The 12,768-nt window shown below is 46.3% G+C and overlaps 3 protein-coding genes and 3 non-coding genes across 6 annotated transcripts; all 6 read left to right on the forward strand.

The window, feature by feature from the left end:
• The first annotated feature begins 795 nt into the window (after positions 1-795).
• LOC117835127 (reticulon-like protein B8) lies at positions 796-3,443 on the forward strand. Its single transcript, XM_034714500.2, has 6 exons — positions 796-1,000; positions 1,944-2,144; positions 2,220-2,400; positions 2,475-2,616; positions 2,771-2,840; positions 2,996-3,443. Exons 1-6 carry the CDS (start codon positions 811-813, stop codon positions 3,163-3,165), a joined length of 954 nt encoding a protein of 317 aa, XP_034570391.1. The 5' UTR covers positions 796-810; the 3' UTR covers positions 3,166-3,443.
• A 543-nt stretch (positions 3,444-3,986) lies between these two features.
• On the forward strand, positions 3,987-5,067 carry LOC117835128 (uncharacterized). Its single transcript, XM_034714501.2, has one exon. The coding sequence runs from the start codon at positions 4,026-4,028 to the stop codon at positions 4,695-4,697; it is 672 nt and encodes a 223-aa protein (XP_034570392.1). The 5' UTR covers positions 3,987-4,025; the 3' UTR covers positions 4,698-5,067.
• A 778-nt stretch (positions 5,068-5,845) lies between these two features.
• On the forward strand, positions 5,846-5,933 carry LOC117841202 (small nucleolar RNA SNOR75). The gene has a single exon (XR_004637226.1). It is a non-coding gene; the product is annotated as a small nucleolar RNA SNOR75 (small nucleolar RNA).
• An 83-nt stretch (positions 5,934-6,016) lies between these two features.
• On the forward strand, positions 6,017-6,084 carry LOC117841225 (small nucleolar RNA Z105). The gene has a single exon (XR_004637247.1). It is a non-coding gene; the product is annotated as a small nucleolar RNA Z105 (small nucleolar RNA).
• Positions 6,085-6,275: 191 nt separating this feature from the next.
• Positions 6,276-6,353, forward strand: LOC117841217 (small nucleolar RNA SNORD18). Its single transcript, XR_004637238.1, has one exon. It is a non-coding gene; the product is annotated as a small nucleolar RNA SNORD18 (small nucleolar RNA).
• A 953-nt stretch (positions 6,354-7,306) lies between these two features.
• On the forward strand, positions 7,307-9,581 carry LOC117838367 (probable ribose-5-phosphate isomerase 4, chloroplastic). Its single transcript, XM_034718371.2, has 9 exons — positions 7,307-7,650; positions 7,728-7,855; positions 8,061-8,130; positions 8,236-8,343; positions 8,493-8,588; positions 8,669-8,725; positions 8,846-8,963; positions 9,073-9,139; positions 9,283-9,581. Exons 1-9 carry the CDS (start codon positions 7,465-7,467, stop codon positions 9,350-9,352), a joined length of 900 nt encoding a protein of 299 aa, XP_034574262.1. The 5' UTR covers positions 7,307-7,464; the 3' UTR covers positions 9,353-9,581.
• The last annotated feature ends 3,187 nt before the right edge of the window (positions 9,582-12,768 follow it).

The raw sequence follows: 12,768 nt of genomic DNA on the forward strand, positions 1-12,768 counted from the left end.
TGGTATTCTAAATGTTATTATATTTTTCCTATAAACTTGATCATAAATAACTTTGACTTATAAACTAGTTAAAGTAAAGTATAATTTGGAACATATCGCCATTAGTAATGTTTGTATTCGTAGAAAAGTTTATTAAATTAGAATGAAATAGCATGAAAGCTAGAGCAGGTGGGCCTGTTTGGTAGAGCTCTATCTTATTCTAATTCTCTATGAAAATTGATAAGTGATTCTCTTTGATTCTCTAGTATTAACTCTTAAAATTAGAACGAAGAATCACTTCATAGAATCAGCAGAGAATTATTTCTAAACACACCATAGAACAACCATGAGCCTTTTGAAAAAGGATTAGGCGACTTTCAAATGAGTTCTCAGTCGATGATTGTTTCGACCAATGAACTTTTTAAGGAGTTCTTAGCTAATCAACTTTAACACGCGTTTGCCACGCTCAAACAATTTGGCCAATTTGCAAATCACGAGACGCTGACAAGTGATAAAGACGGAAAATATTAGACCACGCTTCCCTCGCGCTCTATACCAGCACTTGCACTTGATTTGCCCGGAGAAACAATCCAGGTGATCGTGACGTCTTGACCTCCCCTTCAGCGGGCCCCGCCACGTCCATCCTTCCCTCGAGGCCCACCCGTAAGTGAAAACGCGACAACGACTGCGTGCATGTAGCAAGCACCCTCCTCGTGGGGCCCGTCGTGGCAGTGGCTCGCGTACGGCGGCGCAACGGCCACTTCGGGTGGGAACCCCGAGGGTGGGGGTCTTCGGAGGGCCCACAGTCCAGTGTACCGCTCGTCGAATCACATGACCCGCGCCGCCGCTCCCCCTCCCGGAATCGCGAATCAATTTCTGCTAGTAGGATTTCTTCCCCCAAAGCCACCAACCAGCCTTTTCCACGGCACGCTGCTCGTGCTCGACTCCTGCTCCTCGCGATCGGAGAGGGCGCGCCGGCTCACCGTCGCTTCGTCTTCGTACCCCCGCTGCTCTTTCCCCGGTATAATCTCTCCTCCGAGCCTTTCCCTGAACTTCGATGGCGGGTGGTTTGGACTTTGGAGCGGCGATGTGGAATCTTAAGCGCCTTTTCTTTTCCACCCCTGCTCTTCTTTTCGTCTCAAAGATAATCATGGGAGATGGGGCTTTACTGTAAGAAAAGGGAGGCGGTTTTTTAGGTCCAGGAACGGCGGATTCGGGTGGTTTGCTTCTTTTCCGAGTCCAATGTTGGTTTATGAATGGCGCGATGAATCTTTGGGGGGTTTTGAAGCGAGGCTGCGAGGCAGAGGGAGGCTACCGACGAGTTCTGGGTCTGATTCTCTCCTGGGCGGGGAGATAAATCATCCTGCCTGGTTTCTTGGCGAGGAACCGACAAATCGGTCAATGTTTGTCGTGAAGTGCTCTGATGATTGAAAGATGCTGTTTCGGTTAATGCTCTTCTTCTGCAAGTGTTACTGTCAAAGGTGTTTTTTTTTCGTTGTAGCTTGGACTTGGAGTCTATATTGCAGAGGTCCCCTCAATTTTTTCTGCACTGTAGCAGGACAATCGAGCAGGTAGCTGGGCTGTAGAATACCTTACGGTATTTTGCTGTAAATGAGTTCAATGGAAAGTTTTGCTAAATAATATGATTCATTGGATGATTAAGGAGTACTGTATTATGTTATCCAGGAGTGGTTAGAATTCATAAAGGAGGAAAACTGTTCCAGTCAATCAATTTTAGTAACTGGAATTGCTAGCCAGAAATGTCTAAATATCTAGGTCCAGTTAATTCTATCATCCAAGTACAATGGTTTAATTTGTACCTGAAATGAAACATTTGAACTTGTTTCGCTGGCCTTGTTCTCATATGCATTGCGTGGATGTAGTCTGTTTGTTCCTTTTTTTTCTTTAATCCATGCTTGGAATGTGATGGGACATGGCGTTTAACTTGCCTTCATAAATTCCAGTGAGCTTAAAGTTATTGAGGATGTCAGAACGTTCTGAGAGTGCAACTGAAAAGATTATGAGCAGCATCATTGACACCATTGCTGACAATCTTCCTAAGCAGAAGTCTGGGCAATTTGGTCCAGGCTCGGTCTCTGACAAAGTGAAGAACAAGCTGTTTGGTCGTCAGAAGACCCTGCATGGAGCTCTGGGTGGTGGAAAACGTAAGCGATCTGCTTGTTGGTATGTTTAACTCTGATTGTGCGGACATGTCTGATGGTCTCTATTTGTGATTGTAGCTGCTGATTGCCTGTTATGGAGGAACAAGAAGATATCATCAAGCGTTCTGGCTGTTGCAACAGCTATCTGGGTTTTCTTCGAGTGGCTTGATTACCACTTCCTGACAATCGTTTCATTTGCCCTTGTTCTTGGAATGGTCGTCCAGTTTGTCTGGTCCAATTTCTCAAACATGCTAAGCGGGTATGGAATTTTGTAAAGCATCTGAATAGTATGTTCCTTGACATGATAATTTGAAACGTGTTTTGTACTTTTAGATCTCCTTCTCAAGTGCCCCGAGTTGAGTTGCCTGATGAGCTGTTTGTGAACATTGCTGTTGCAATTGGTGCGCAAATAAACAAGTTCCTGAGCTTCCTTCAAGATGTGTCTTGTGAAAGAAACTTGAAGCATTTTGTAGTGGTATGTGAAACTTTTCTGCATATCCATTCAAATAGCTATGATCAACACACATTATGATAGTATGATCAATTTCAGTCTTCCACATTTAAGCACTATTATTCTATCTGACCGTCCCAAACAGTCATTTTAATTGAGGTGCTATGTTTTCTTTCAGGCGATTGCTGGACTGTGGGCTGCTGCAGTGATTGGAAGTTGGTGCAATTTCCTGACAGTTATATATATTGGTAAGAAGGCTATAGCCTGTAACTTCCGTTCTTGTCAGCCACAATTTTACATTTTTGCCAGTCGGCAGTGAGAAAGAATACTCTATTCCTATTTTCTAAATGCAAGTATTTCAGCTAATGTAGTACTGACAAAGATATTGGATTACCTGGAACAGGATTTGTTTGTGCTCACACACTTCCAGTGCTCTACGAGAAGTATGAAGACCAAGTCGACAATTTCCTCTACAGCCTTCTTGGTCTGCTGCAAGATCAGTATCAGAAGCTCGACCAAGGTGTCTTGAGCAAGATACCCAAAGGGAACCTGAAGGCTAAGAAGAACGAGTAGTTTAGCAGCTGGATGTCAAGAATGAATGGGCTGGTGAACTATTGCTGTGCCCTCTTGTGCGTTGCAAGCTTGTATCAATTGTTACTTGAACGCTGCGTGTGGCTTTCTGAACATGGGCGCTAGTTCATTGCCCACCGCCACCGGGTTTAGACTTCTAAGCTGCAATGTATGTCATCTACTATTCGTGTTCTGACTCATTTACATTCCTTCTCCTATTACTTGTGGGATATTGGCTAATTGGCAAGTAATGAAGTGTGCCCATGATTCATTTCTGAAAACTGGAAGTTGCGGGCATGCTCTTTTTTCTTCTTTGTTTCTATAAGAGTCTGCCTTTTCTCAGACATTCTCAGACAAGCTCAAACTGCAAGGATAAGTTCTAGCATATAAATATGTATGTAGGACTGATGTATTCCTTGTTTCTCAATTAAATTAACTCGATAAAATTACATAACGTTTTCACAAAATGAAAGCCTTCATCCCGTGACTGCCAAGGACTACGTAAAATGGCTGAGAACATGTCTTAAGAACGCTATATAAACTGAAACATCCCTTGTATATAAAAACAAATGAAAACAAAGCCGAAACGTGAAAAAACCTGTCAGGGAAAATGTGAATCAAGAAGCAATGGCAGGTTTGGATGTACTAGAAGCCATTAAGCATGAATCATCTTGATCTGCGTAGTTCTGAATTCTGAATGCTAAACCAAGTAGCTTAACTTACGTGATAGATGCTTCACGCCTGAGACATGAACAGCAGCAGTCAAAACGATCAGTTCATTCAGAAAAAGGAATGCAGGTCACCGCGATCCAACCTAACTGCTCTCCATCCATGCTATAAAACTTGCAGAGAGAGACCATGCCATGCGTCTCCTCACCGATCACCTCACCGGCGGAAGCAAAGGGAGCCACAAGAAGCTCCGCGCGAAGCAGCAACAAGCCATGGAGCAGAAGCTGCTGTCCGTCCTCCTCCTCCTCGCCGTCCTCTGCGCCGGGCCCTGCCACGCCCTGCGCCTCCTCAACGACGCCGACGGCGGCCGGGAGTTCTCCTTCGGCTCCAAGGCCGCCGCAGCGGGGGCCGCCGAGACCGAGCCGCTGGACCCGTCCCTGAGCGACGACTACGAGAACGAGATCAGCCACGTGGAGTTCGAGCCGGAGCTCGGCAGCGTGGCGCCGCACGCCACGGCCGCGGCGGCGCCCGTGCCCGCCGCCGCGACCACGGCCACCGTCACCGTCGCCGCCGCGGGGCCGGCCCCGGAGCCGGTGAGGGCCCGCAACGCCGCCGCAGCGGAGAGCGCCGCCGGCACCCGGAGCATGAAGTGGTGGCTGCCGCCGTCGACCATGCCGTCGTTCCCGCTGTTCCCGAACCCCGGCGGCATGCCCGGCATCCCGGGGCTCCCGATGCCCGGCATGCCGTTCCACCCCATCGGCGGCTGGGGCGTGCCGGCGCCGCCCGACCAGTCCCCGCCGGCACCCCCTGCGGCCGCCGCAAGCACCAACGCCAACGACCCGAACGCGAACGGCGGCGTCAACTGACCAGCGAGCTCGCTGCTCGCCTCTATATGATCGGCGCGCCGCGGTGGACGGTGCTAGAGCTCACCGTTCCTTCTCGGTTCTTATCACTACTCGTGTCTCGCCTACTACCACCGAGTTCACCCCTACTAAGGCCTAGTCGTGCCTCGTGTGTGTTCGCTTCGAATGTTGGGCTGTGAACTTGATTGTTACCATGTTGTTGGCCGCATGAACTTGTGTTGCCTTCAACGAGGGCGTGCCATTTGTTCTGCTGCTCTAACTTACACGAGTGAGATAGACAAACCTGCCGTGACTCTACTGCTACAAATATAGGTTCTTGTAGCATGAAAAAAGTTACTGTGCTGATATGTTGTCAATATACACGGATCTTATATGCGCTCGTGTCTTACAGTTGATTAATGTTTGACAAACTTTTTCTGTATGACCATTGTTCAAAATTGGCAAAAAACGAGGACACAAAAGAAGCATTTCCTCCGTTCCAAATTATTCCTCCGTTCCATATTAGTCATTTTAATTTTTCTAAATAAATTGAATATTCAGTACTCTCATCGCTTATCTCTCTCTGAAAAGAAAGAGATAAGAAAGAAAGAAAGAAAGAAAGAAAGAAAGAAAGAAAGAAAGAAGATAACGCATAAGCATGGGCCTCATATTTGCACAGAGGCCCATTAGGCTGAGAAACCGTCCCTCGCCAAGCACTCCGGCCTGTTCCGTCCGTTTCCAGATCGGAGCCCACCGACTAGAGCCCTGATCCGCTTCAAACTCCCCGCACCGGCAGATCTCGGCCGTCCATCAAGCCATCACGACTAGGGTTTTTGCTTTCCCCAGCACCCAGCCTCTATAAATCAGAAGCCCGAGCCAACGCCGCCACCATCCCCGTTCGTCCCCAACTCGCCAAATCCGCAGCCGCCGCAAGCACAGAGACCCTCTAGATCGAGCGCGAGCTCCACCCCCGCCGCCGCGATGAGGGCCAAGGTTCGTCTCGATTCTGTTCCTCCGCCTCCGTTGCGATATCGTTTGCTGTTTCGATGATGCCATGACATTGCGTAGTAGAATTAGAGAACTAGTGCTGTCCTAGGGTTTGGTTCTAGAAGCTGTGCTATGCGTGGTTTCTGCTGATTTTGTCTTCGATTCGAACGGTTATGCTATGCTGTTCTCTATGATGACGAAACACAGATGACGAGTCTGACGAAATCCATTCCATTAAACCATGGGGACAATCGAGGCATTTGTCTGAGAGAACACTGATCTGCTAGAAAAAGATTTGTTTCGTCTATGTCCTGTTTTAAATTTCGGTTTATTTGTTCGCAATTGTTTCGGCAGTACTGGCATAATGAGGAAAATCCTTATTTTTCTGATATAGTTGATGATAAATACCTCCTACTCATTCTGAATGCCAGAACACTGCCTGTTATCCCTGTTTTGTTTTGTTTTCTTTTTGAAAGAGGTACCTTGTTTTGTTGGTAGATTAGATAAGGTTTGTTGGCTTTTGCCATGTTCACTCTAATCGGACAGATTCAGATCTTTTTTTAGGAATCCTTAACATTTTTCGCAAAAAAGAGTAATCCTTCATTGCTTGATGTTGGGATATGATGAAGAACCTTTGGTCCGTGTTTCTGATCAACCCTTGATGAGTAAACCACTCCTAAAGAATCTGATCCCAAACAATTTATAAAAATAATTGTGCTTTGTTCTGTATATTTATCTAATCCGATAAATTTGCCTGACACGAAGGATACTGATGCATCTTGGCTTGTTCTGATGTTCAGTGGAAGAAGAAGAGAATGAGGAGGCTCAAAAGGAAGCGCCGAAAGATGAGGCAGAGATCCAAGTAGGCTTGCCTGGAGGATGAAGGGAACTGTCTGTTGCATTGTGACCTAGGCTTGTTAGGATAAACACCCCGACGTGCTTTGGTGTAGATGCAGGAGATGTTTACCTTCTTGGGGTCTAGTTTTATTTTTAGCTCATCAAAACTCTGGTCATGTTCTAAGGCTGGGTTTTATGTAATGTGAGGATAATATGTTGCTTTGTGACTGAGTTTATGCAGTTAAACGAGATTTCTTGCACTAAAAAATATACTTACTGCCTATCTGTTACCCTTGTGATCGGTAGTTGTTTCCGTTATCTGTGCTGTTTTCTCACGCGCTGTGGCAATTTTCAGAATCTCAGGATGTTTTGCATTGCTCCATGGTGTAGATGGAATAGTTGCTTTGTTTTTGGTTGAGGCATGACTGCATCACTTGTTGATTACAGAGCAGAGAGCGCTGGTGTTTATGAGTTACATTGGATTTGTATTGCTGTTGAGTTGTTAATTACTGGAGTTTTATATCTCGTATAGCTCTGGTGTTCTACTTTGCTTCGATAAATGATGCCATTTTAGCAGGCGATTCTAATTCTGCTGTCAGCTCCTGATATGTCATGTTGAGATCACTCCATTGAGATTATGTGAATCTTGAACTGTGTGCAATTCGAAATTGTAGAAATAATTGACTGCTTTGGGATGGGATTTGGGTTTGCAATATGTGGAGGAACAACATAGACCTGTCTGGTTCAAACAGGCGTCAGTGAAAAAGCCTTCAGTGAACTCGTGGCGTCGACTCGTGAACTCTGAAACAGATGAGGTGCAGGTGCACAATAGAGACGGCTGGCCTCGCACCTGCACCAGCACCACTCCCTTATCCGCTGGGCCTAGCATGAATTTGTTCGTAACCGTTTATATTCCTGCCAGCCTGATCCCTGCACTAGAACTGAGAGCTTCTCAACTCATCCGTTAATGGAGGCCATAGTCAGGGCAGGTGTATCTTCCTCGGCGCCGGCGCAGCTACGCCCGTGCCCGATGCCGTGCCGCAACCGCTGCCTACCGTCCTCCGTGCGCCGTCCCGGACGCCGGGGAGTTGCCTGCTCGGCCTCGGCGGCCGACGCCGACGTCGTCGATCTCTTCGATGCCGCCAAGCTCACGGTATGGTAGTGAGATACCTCACCGTTCGTTCGTGAGCAAGCCGTGTATGTTCTCCAACGAATTTTTGTTCTCTGTAGGTGGACAGGTTCGTGCAGAGCGGCATGGTGGTCGGGCTAGGCTCCGGCCCGGCGTCCGCCCTGGCGGTCCAGTACCTCGGCACGCGCCTCCGCCGGGGATCTCTCACCGAAATCGTCGCAGTAACCTCGTAAGTTCTGAATTTCTGATTGCCATTGCATGATCTGTTCCTTCTTCGTCACAGACTCAGAGTAACCTAGTAACTCTGAATTTCTGTTTTCTGATTGCCACTGCATGATCTGTTCCTTCCTTTGTGCATGAAAGTGCTTCTTTTCTCATCAGACACTCGAATCAGTTTGCATCTAATCAGCTCTTGGGATTGATTGACCAGCCAGGTCCGTGCTCAGTGCGAGCGAGGCAGACAAGGCCGGAATACGGGCTAGCAGCTATCAGGAAGGAACCCAAGTGAGTATGCGCAGTGCTGTACGCCTGTAACCATCAGCTGTAAACCTCTTCTTACAACACGGGAAGAACAGCATCTGAAACTGTGCTCTGCTCACTGACGTATAGATTGATTTTGCTTTCACTGATGCTGAAGTAATCGAAGAGGGCACGCTGGCTGCCGTCATCGGGCGGCGCAAGACCGAGAGTGGAGAGCCCTCTTTCATGGTGGAGAAGGTATTTGACTACTTAATCAATGTCTTCAGAGTTAGCGCGTGCATGGATTTCTGATGGATAATCATTCGTATGTAGGCAACAGTAATAGATGCATTGCATATCTGAACCATTTATTTGATTTCAACCATGTTGTCCCATGTGTTATACAGGCAATGGTTAAATCAGCTGATAAACTTGCCTTCATCACTGGAAATGACAAATACCTGACAGGTGTTGAGGGTTCCATTCCAGTCATAGTTAAAAGTGTAAGGAAAAAAAAATCCTGTTGCTTCAGATATGGTCAGTTTTATACAATGTTTATGAAGAGAGGAACAGATGATTTCAGGGAAATTGGATAGACACTGCTGAAGAGATCGACGATTTGTTCCTAGGGGATGCAGAGGTGCCCTCATCCATACGAATACTCAATAGTTAAATTTTCAGAACTCGAATACCTGCTGGACTGCTGAAACTGAAACGCTCATGAATGTTTGGTCACCATTGTATGCGATTTTCTGATCAGGTTTGGAGGAGGCCATCATTTGGGACTGCCGGTCCACTAGGGGGTGATCACCCATTGGTCACTAAGGAGGGTCATCACGTTCTTGATGTGATCTTTACGACTCCAATCCCAGATCTAGGTAAGCTGATGGAAGATCATTGCAACAAAGGGGCTAAACTCATCTTGAGTCCATTAGACCATTTCTTGGGCCAAAGCTTTAGCTGGTTGCTTTGCCATATTTATTGCAGGTCAGGTAGCAGAGAAGTTGGACAAAGTTGCTGGCGTTGTGGATCATGGGATTATTTGTAGCAACCAGTAATTTTCTTAACGCAAGCATACAGAATAATATTTTTAATTAATTTTGTGGGGATGGTTTACGGAGGTGTGTTTCAGGTTTTCTTTTTCCCCCAAAAAGGTGCTTCTCAGTGTTCTTACACGCTGCATCTCCTGCCCTGCAGATCGTATGCGGTGATTGCATCCAAGGGGGAAGTGCAGGTTATTGAGGAGAAACCCTCGGTGATACCGTAGCGCTGCAGAAATCTTCCAGTTGCCTGCAGAGGCGCCATTTTTCTCCACACATTCCGGATAAGAGTACTTCCAGGTTGGCTGGAAAATGCCTGAGAGTTAAATAATATAGTAGCACCAAATGTAATCTCTTCAGTATCCAACACTCTATGCACCAGTATGCAAAACCTTCCACTTCGTGTGCAATGAAGATCAACAAATCTGCAGTCACAGACTGTTAACATGCCGAAAACACCATTTTCCATGGCAGGTTACTGATAACTATGCTCGTAGGTCCAAAAAAATTAGTTGGGCAGCAAAGCAAGTATGCTTGACAGAATGTCGACTGACAAATACTAGCGCTTTGCAATTTTCATCCAGGATACATAAAATGGCAGTGTTGAACCGCAGGACTTCCTCTTCCTGGCTTCTTGTCCCACATGTCATAGAAACATTTTCTTGCCAAAAATTTTCACAAATGTGGCTTCAATATTGCTAGCCAAAATGATTTTGGCAGCCACAAGTCGCCTAATGTTAAGGTTAGGCACCAACCAAACAGAAAGCTCCACCTCCCAGCTCCAATCCAAGCAGCCGTCAGAGACATACAGTACTAATAAAACTTTTTTAGGGAATGCTATTGTTTCGCCCAAAAAGCAGAAACTGCAAGCACAAGTGCACAACATGTTCAGTTCCCCAACTATGCCTGAACTCTAAAACACACACAGAGAGATCAATACAATTTCTTGATTCATATGGCTCGTTCTTTCTAATCATGTGACACGGCAAAGTTCTTGCCGTTATCCCGAATAAAAAGATATAATCCATACGGCTGACAGATATCTCTAAATAAACACAACTAGCAATCATATTTACGCTGCAACCTCAGCACACAAGGAACGTCTGTAAGCAACTTGAAAAGATGTGTCATTATCTCCTTACTCCTGCTTTTTCTCCAACACCACCTTCCTGCTGTCGAAGAAAAACAGTTTAGAACAATTTAGAAGACGTGCAAGTTCCGTCAAGTTTAGCTAGAGACATTAGTAGGTTTCATGAATTCAGCAGACATATACAAATGAAGGGCGTGGTTGTATCACGGTACAACAACCTGAGTAGCTACAGGACATTTGGCCTGTTCGTTTCAGCTTATTCAGCCGGTTTATCAGCCACCAAACAGTATTTTCCTTTCACAACAAATCAGTCGTTTCAGCTTTTCAGCCGGCTTATAAGCTGAAGCGAACAGGTCCGCCTTCAGGCAGTCACATGAAGATGCCACTCCTTGGCGTCTCGTTGCCCGGAGGAATCACCATGGCGAAGAAATTGGAAGGCAGCTCCGTGAAAGTGAAGCCATCCGAGCGTCACTACATAAAACGATTTGTAGGGCACCCCATATTTTATTTTTATAAGGATAGGCGAAATTGCTATCCGCATCTACAAAACGGATCGCTATTGTAGCATACGACCTACCCGTGGAGAACCATTTGTAGGGATGGGCCACGGGACGACCCGCCCCTGGGGGGCGATTTCGATTTTCATGGGCGGGCGATGGGGTGTCCCGTCCATGGAAATCACAATTTGCAAGGGGCGAGTGACGGTATCACCCGCTCCCGAAAATTATTTCCAGTAACGAGTGATGACGTGGGCCGCTTCTAGAAATGGTACAATTTCTTGATGCATGAATGCGCCATGAACATCCTTAGCAGAACACTTTGCATGGTGCCTCATTGCCTTCTTGAATGTGAATATGGCAAGAAACAAGTTCACAAAAATATAAACCGTAGCTCAAAAAATAAGTGTCATATATAAACCAACATATAAATCATGTCACAACTCAACATAACCACAACCAAATGATAGATCCCACAGAACAGATAAGACATGTCACATTACATATAAAGTTTGTAGATCACAACTCAACATAACCAAATAACAAATTCCACGCAACAGAAACAAAACCAAGATTCATTGACAAATAACACTACTACACTATCCATTTCTTCACTTAGCATTAGCTACTCCTAAGGCAAATATCCCAAGCATAACACCTACAATCAAGGTCACAACAGTAGTGATGACAGCCACGTTGCATGCACCCCCAACAGTCTTTTTTTTCTGGCCACAACAGCCTTGTTTTCTTTCCCAAAAGATGCTTCAACTCTCCCACTTCCAACTTTAGTTTATTAACATTCCCTTTCATTTCTCCACACTGGATCTTCAATTCACACATCTCCATCTTCAGATCACAAATTGCCAATTTTATTTGACTTATCTCATTCAACATGCCATTGCTTGCCAACGGCTCAGGAGGCTGAAATCCAGCACTTGACTGAGCTGCTGCTGTTCCTGGAGCAATACCTGCCAATTGATAGTTTGGAGGCATCGAATGGGGAAATTTTTTCCTTCAAATGGTTCAAGTACTGAGGCTCAAACCAGTATTGGTCATATATTCTAGAATCTCCCTACTTCAACAACACAAATGCAACTCAACCCTTTGGTTCCAACACGGTTGATTCCATGATGTTAGGGTTGCAATCTTACCTTAGTGTTGTTGGGGTACTTGTAGAAGATGTAGCCCCCATTGCTCCTGAGCCAAATCACCCTTATTCCGCATTTATGGCAGTCGACGAGGGGAAGTTGCACGAACTGGTTGCGACTTGGTACCAACGATGGGAAGCTGCTCGACATAACCTTCACTTGCTTGTTCTCGACGGATGTCGAGGAGCTAGAGGACAGTGAGAAGTTCAACAACTTGCCTTGCCCCCCTTGGCCTCCTTTGCGGCAGCGGAAGCTGTGGCGGCGTGCGGCAGCGGTGGAAGCTATGGCGGTGTGGCTGCGACGGCGAAGGTGAAAGCATACCGGCGGCATGCCCGCATGGAAGGAGGTGTCGTGGGAGGAGAGCGCCACGGTGGCGGCCCGAGCGCGGAAGGAGGCGCTGCGAATGGAAGGCGCCGTGGGAGGAGGGAAGGAGGCGCGACGCTGCGGCATGGCGGTGGAGGCGTCGCGGGGAGGCGCTGCGGCGGCGGAGCACGCGGGGGAGGGGAGCGGCGCCGGAGCGGGGGCGGAAGGAGGGGCCGGGGAAATTTTGACAGCCTAACGGCGTCCCGCGGGCTTCTCCAAAAATTTGGCTTAGTAACCGTGGGCGCCACTATATATATAGGGTGGCATTAGCAGCACCTGGAAATCATTTCTTCATTTTTTTTCTAAAATGTATTTTGGAGCTATTAAATGATCTTAAATGCAAAAGTTATCAACTGCAAAGTTTAATGTCTCGTTGAGCTCCACAATTTTGATATAAAGTTTTTATTTATCCAAGAAGAAATGAAAATTTCAAAAAATACATTCACTAAACACATTCACATGTACTCACACATATACTCATACATTCACATATACTTTGCGGTGAATATGTGTGTTTAGTGGATGTATTTTTTTAATACAAAATA

Source organism: Setaria viridis, chromosome 9, assembly GCF_005286985.2.
Source record: "Setaria viridis chromosome 9, Setaria_viridis_v4.0, whole genome shotgun sequence".
Classification (NCBI taxonomy): domain Eukaryota; kingdom Viridiplantae; phylum Streptophyta; class Magnoliopsida; order Poales; family Poaceae; genus Setaria; species Setaria viridis.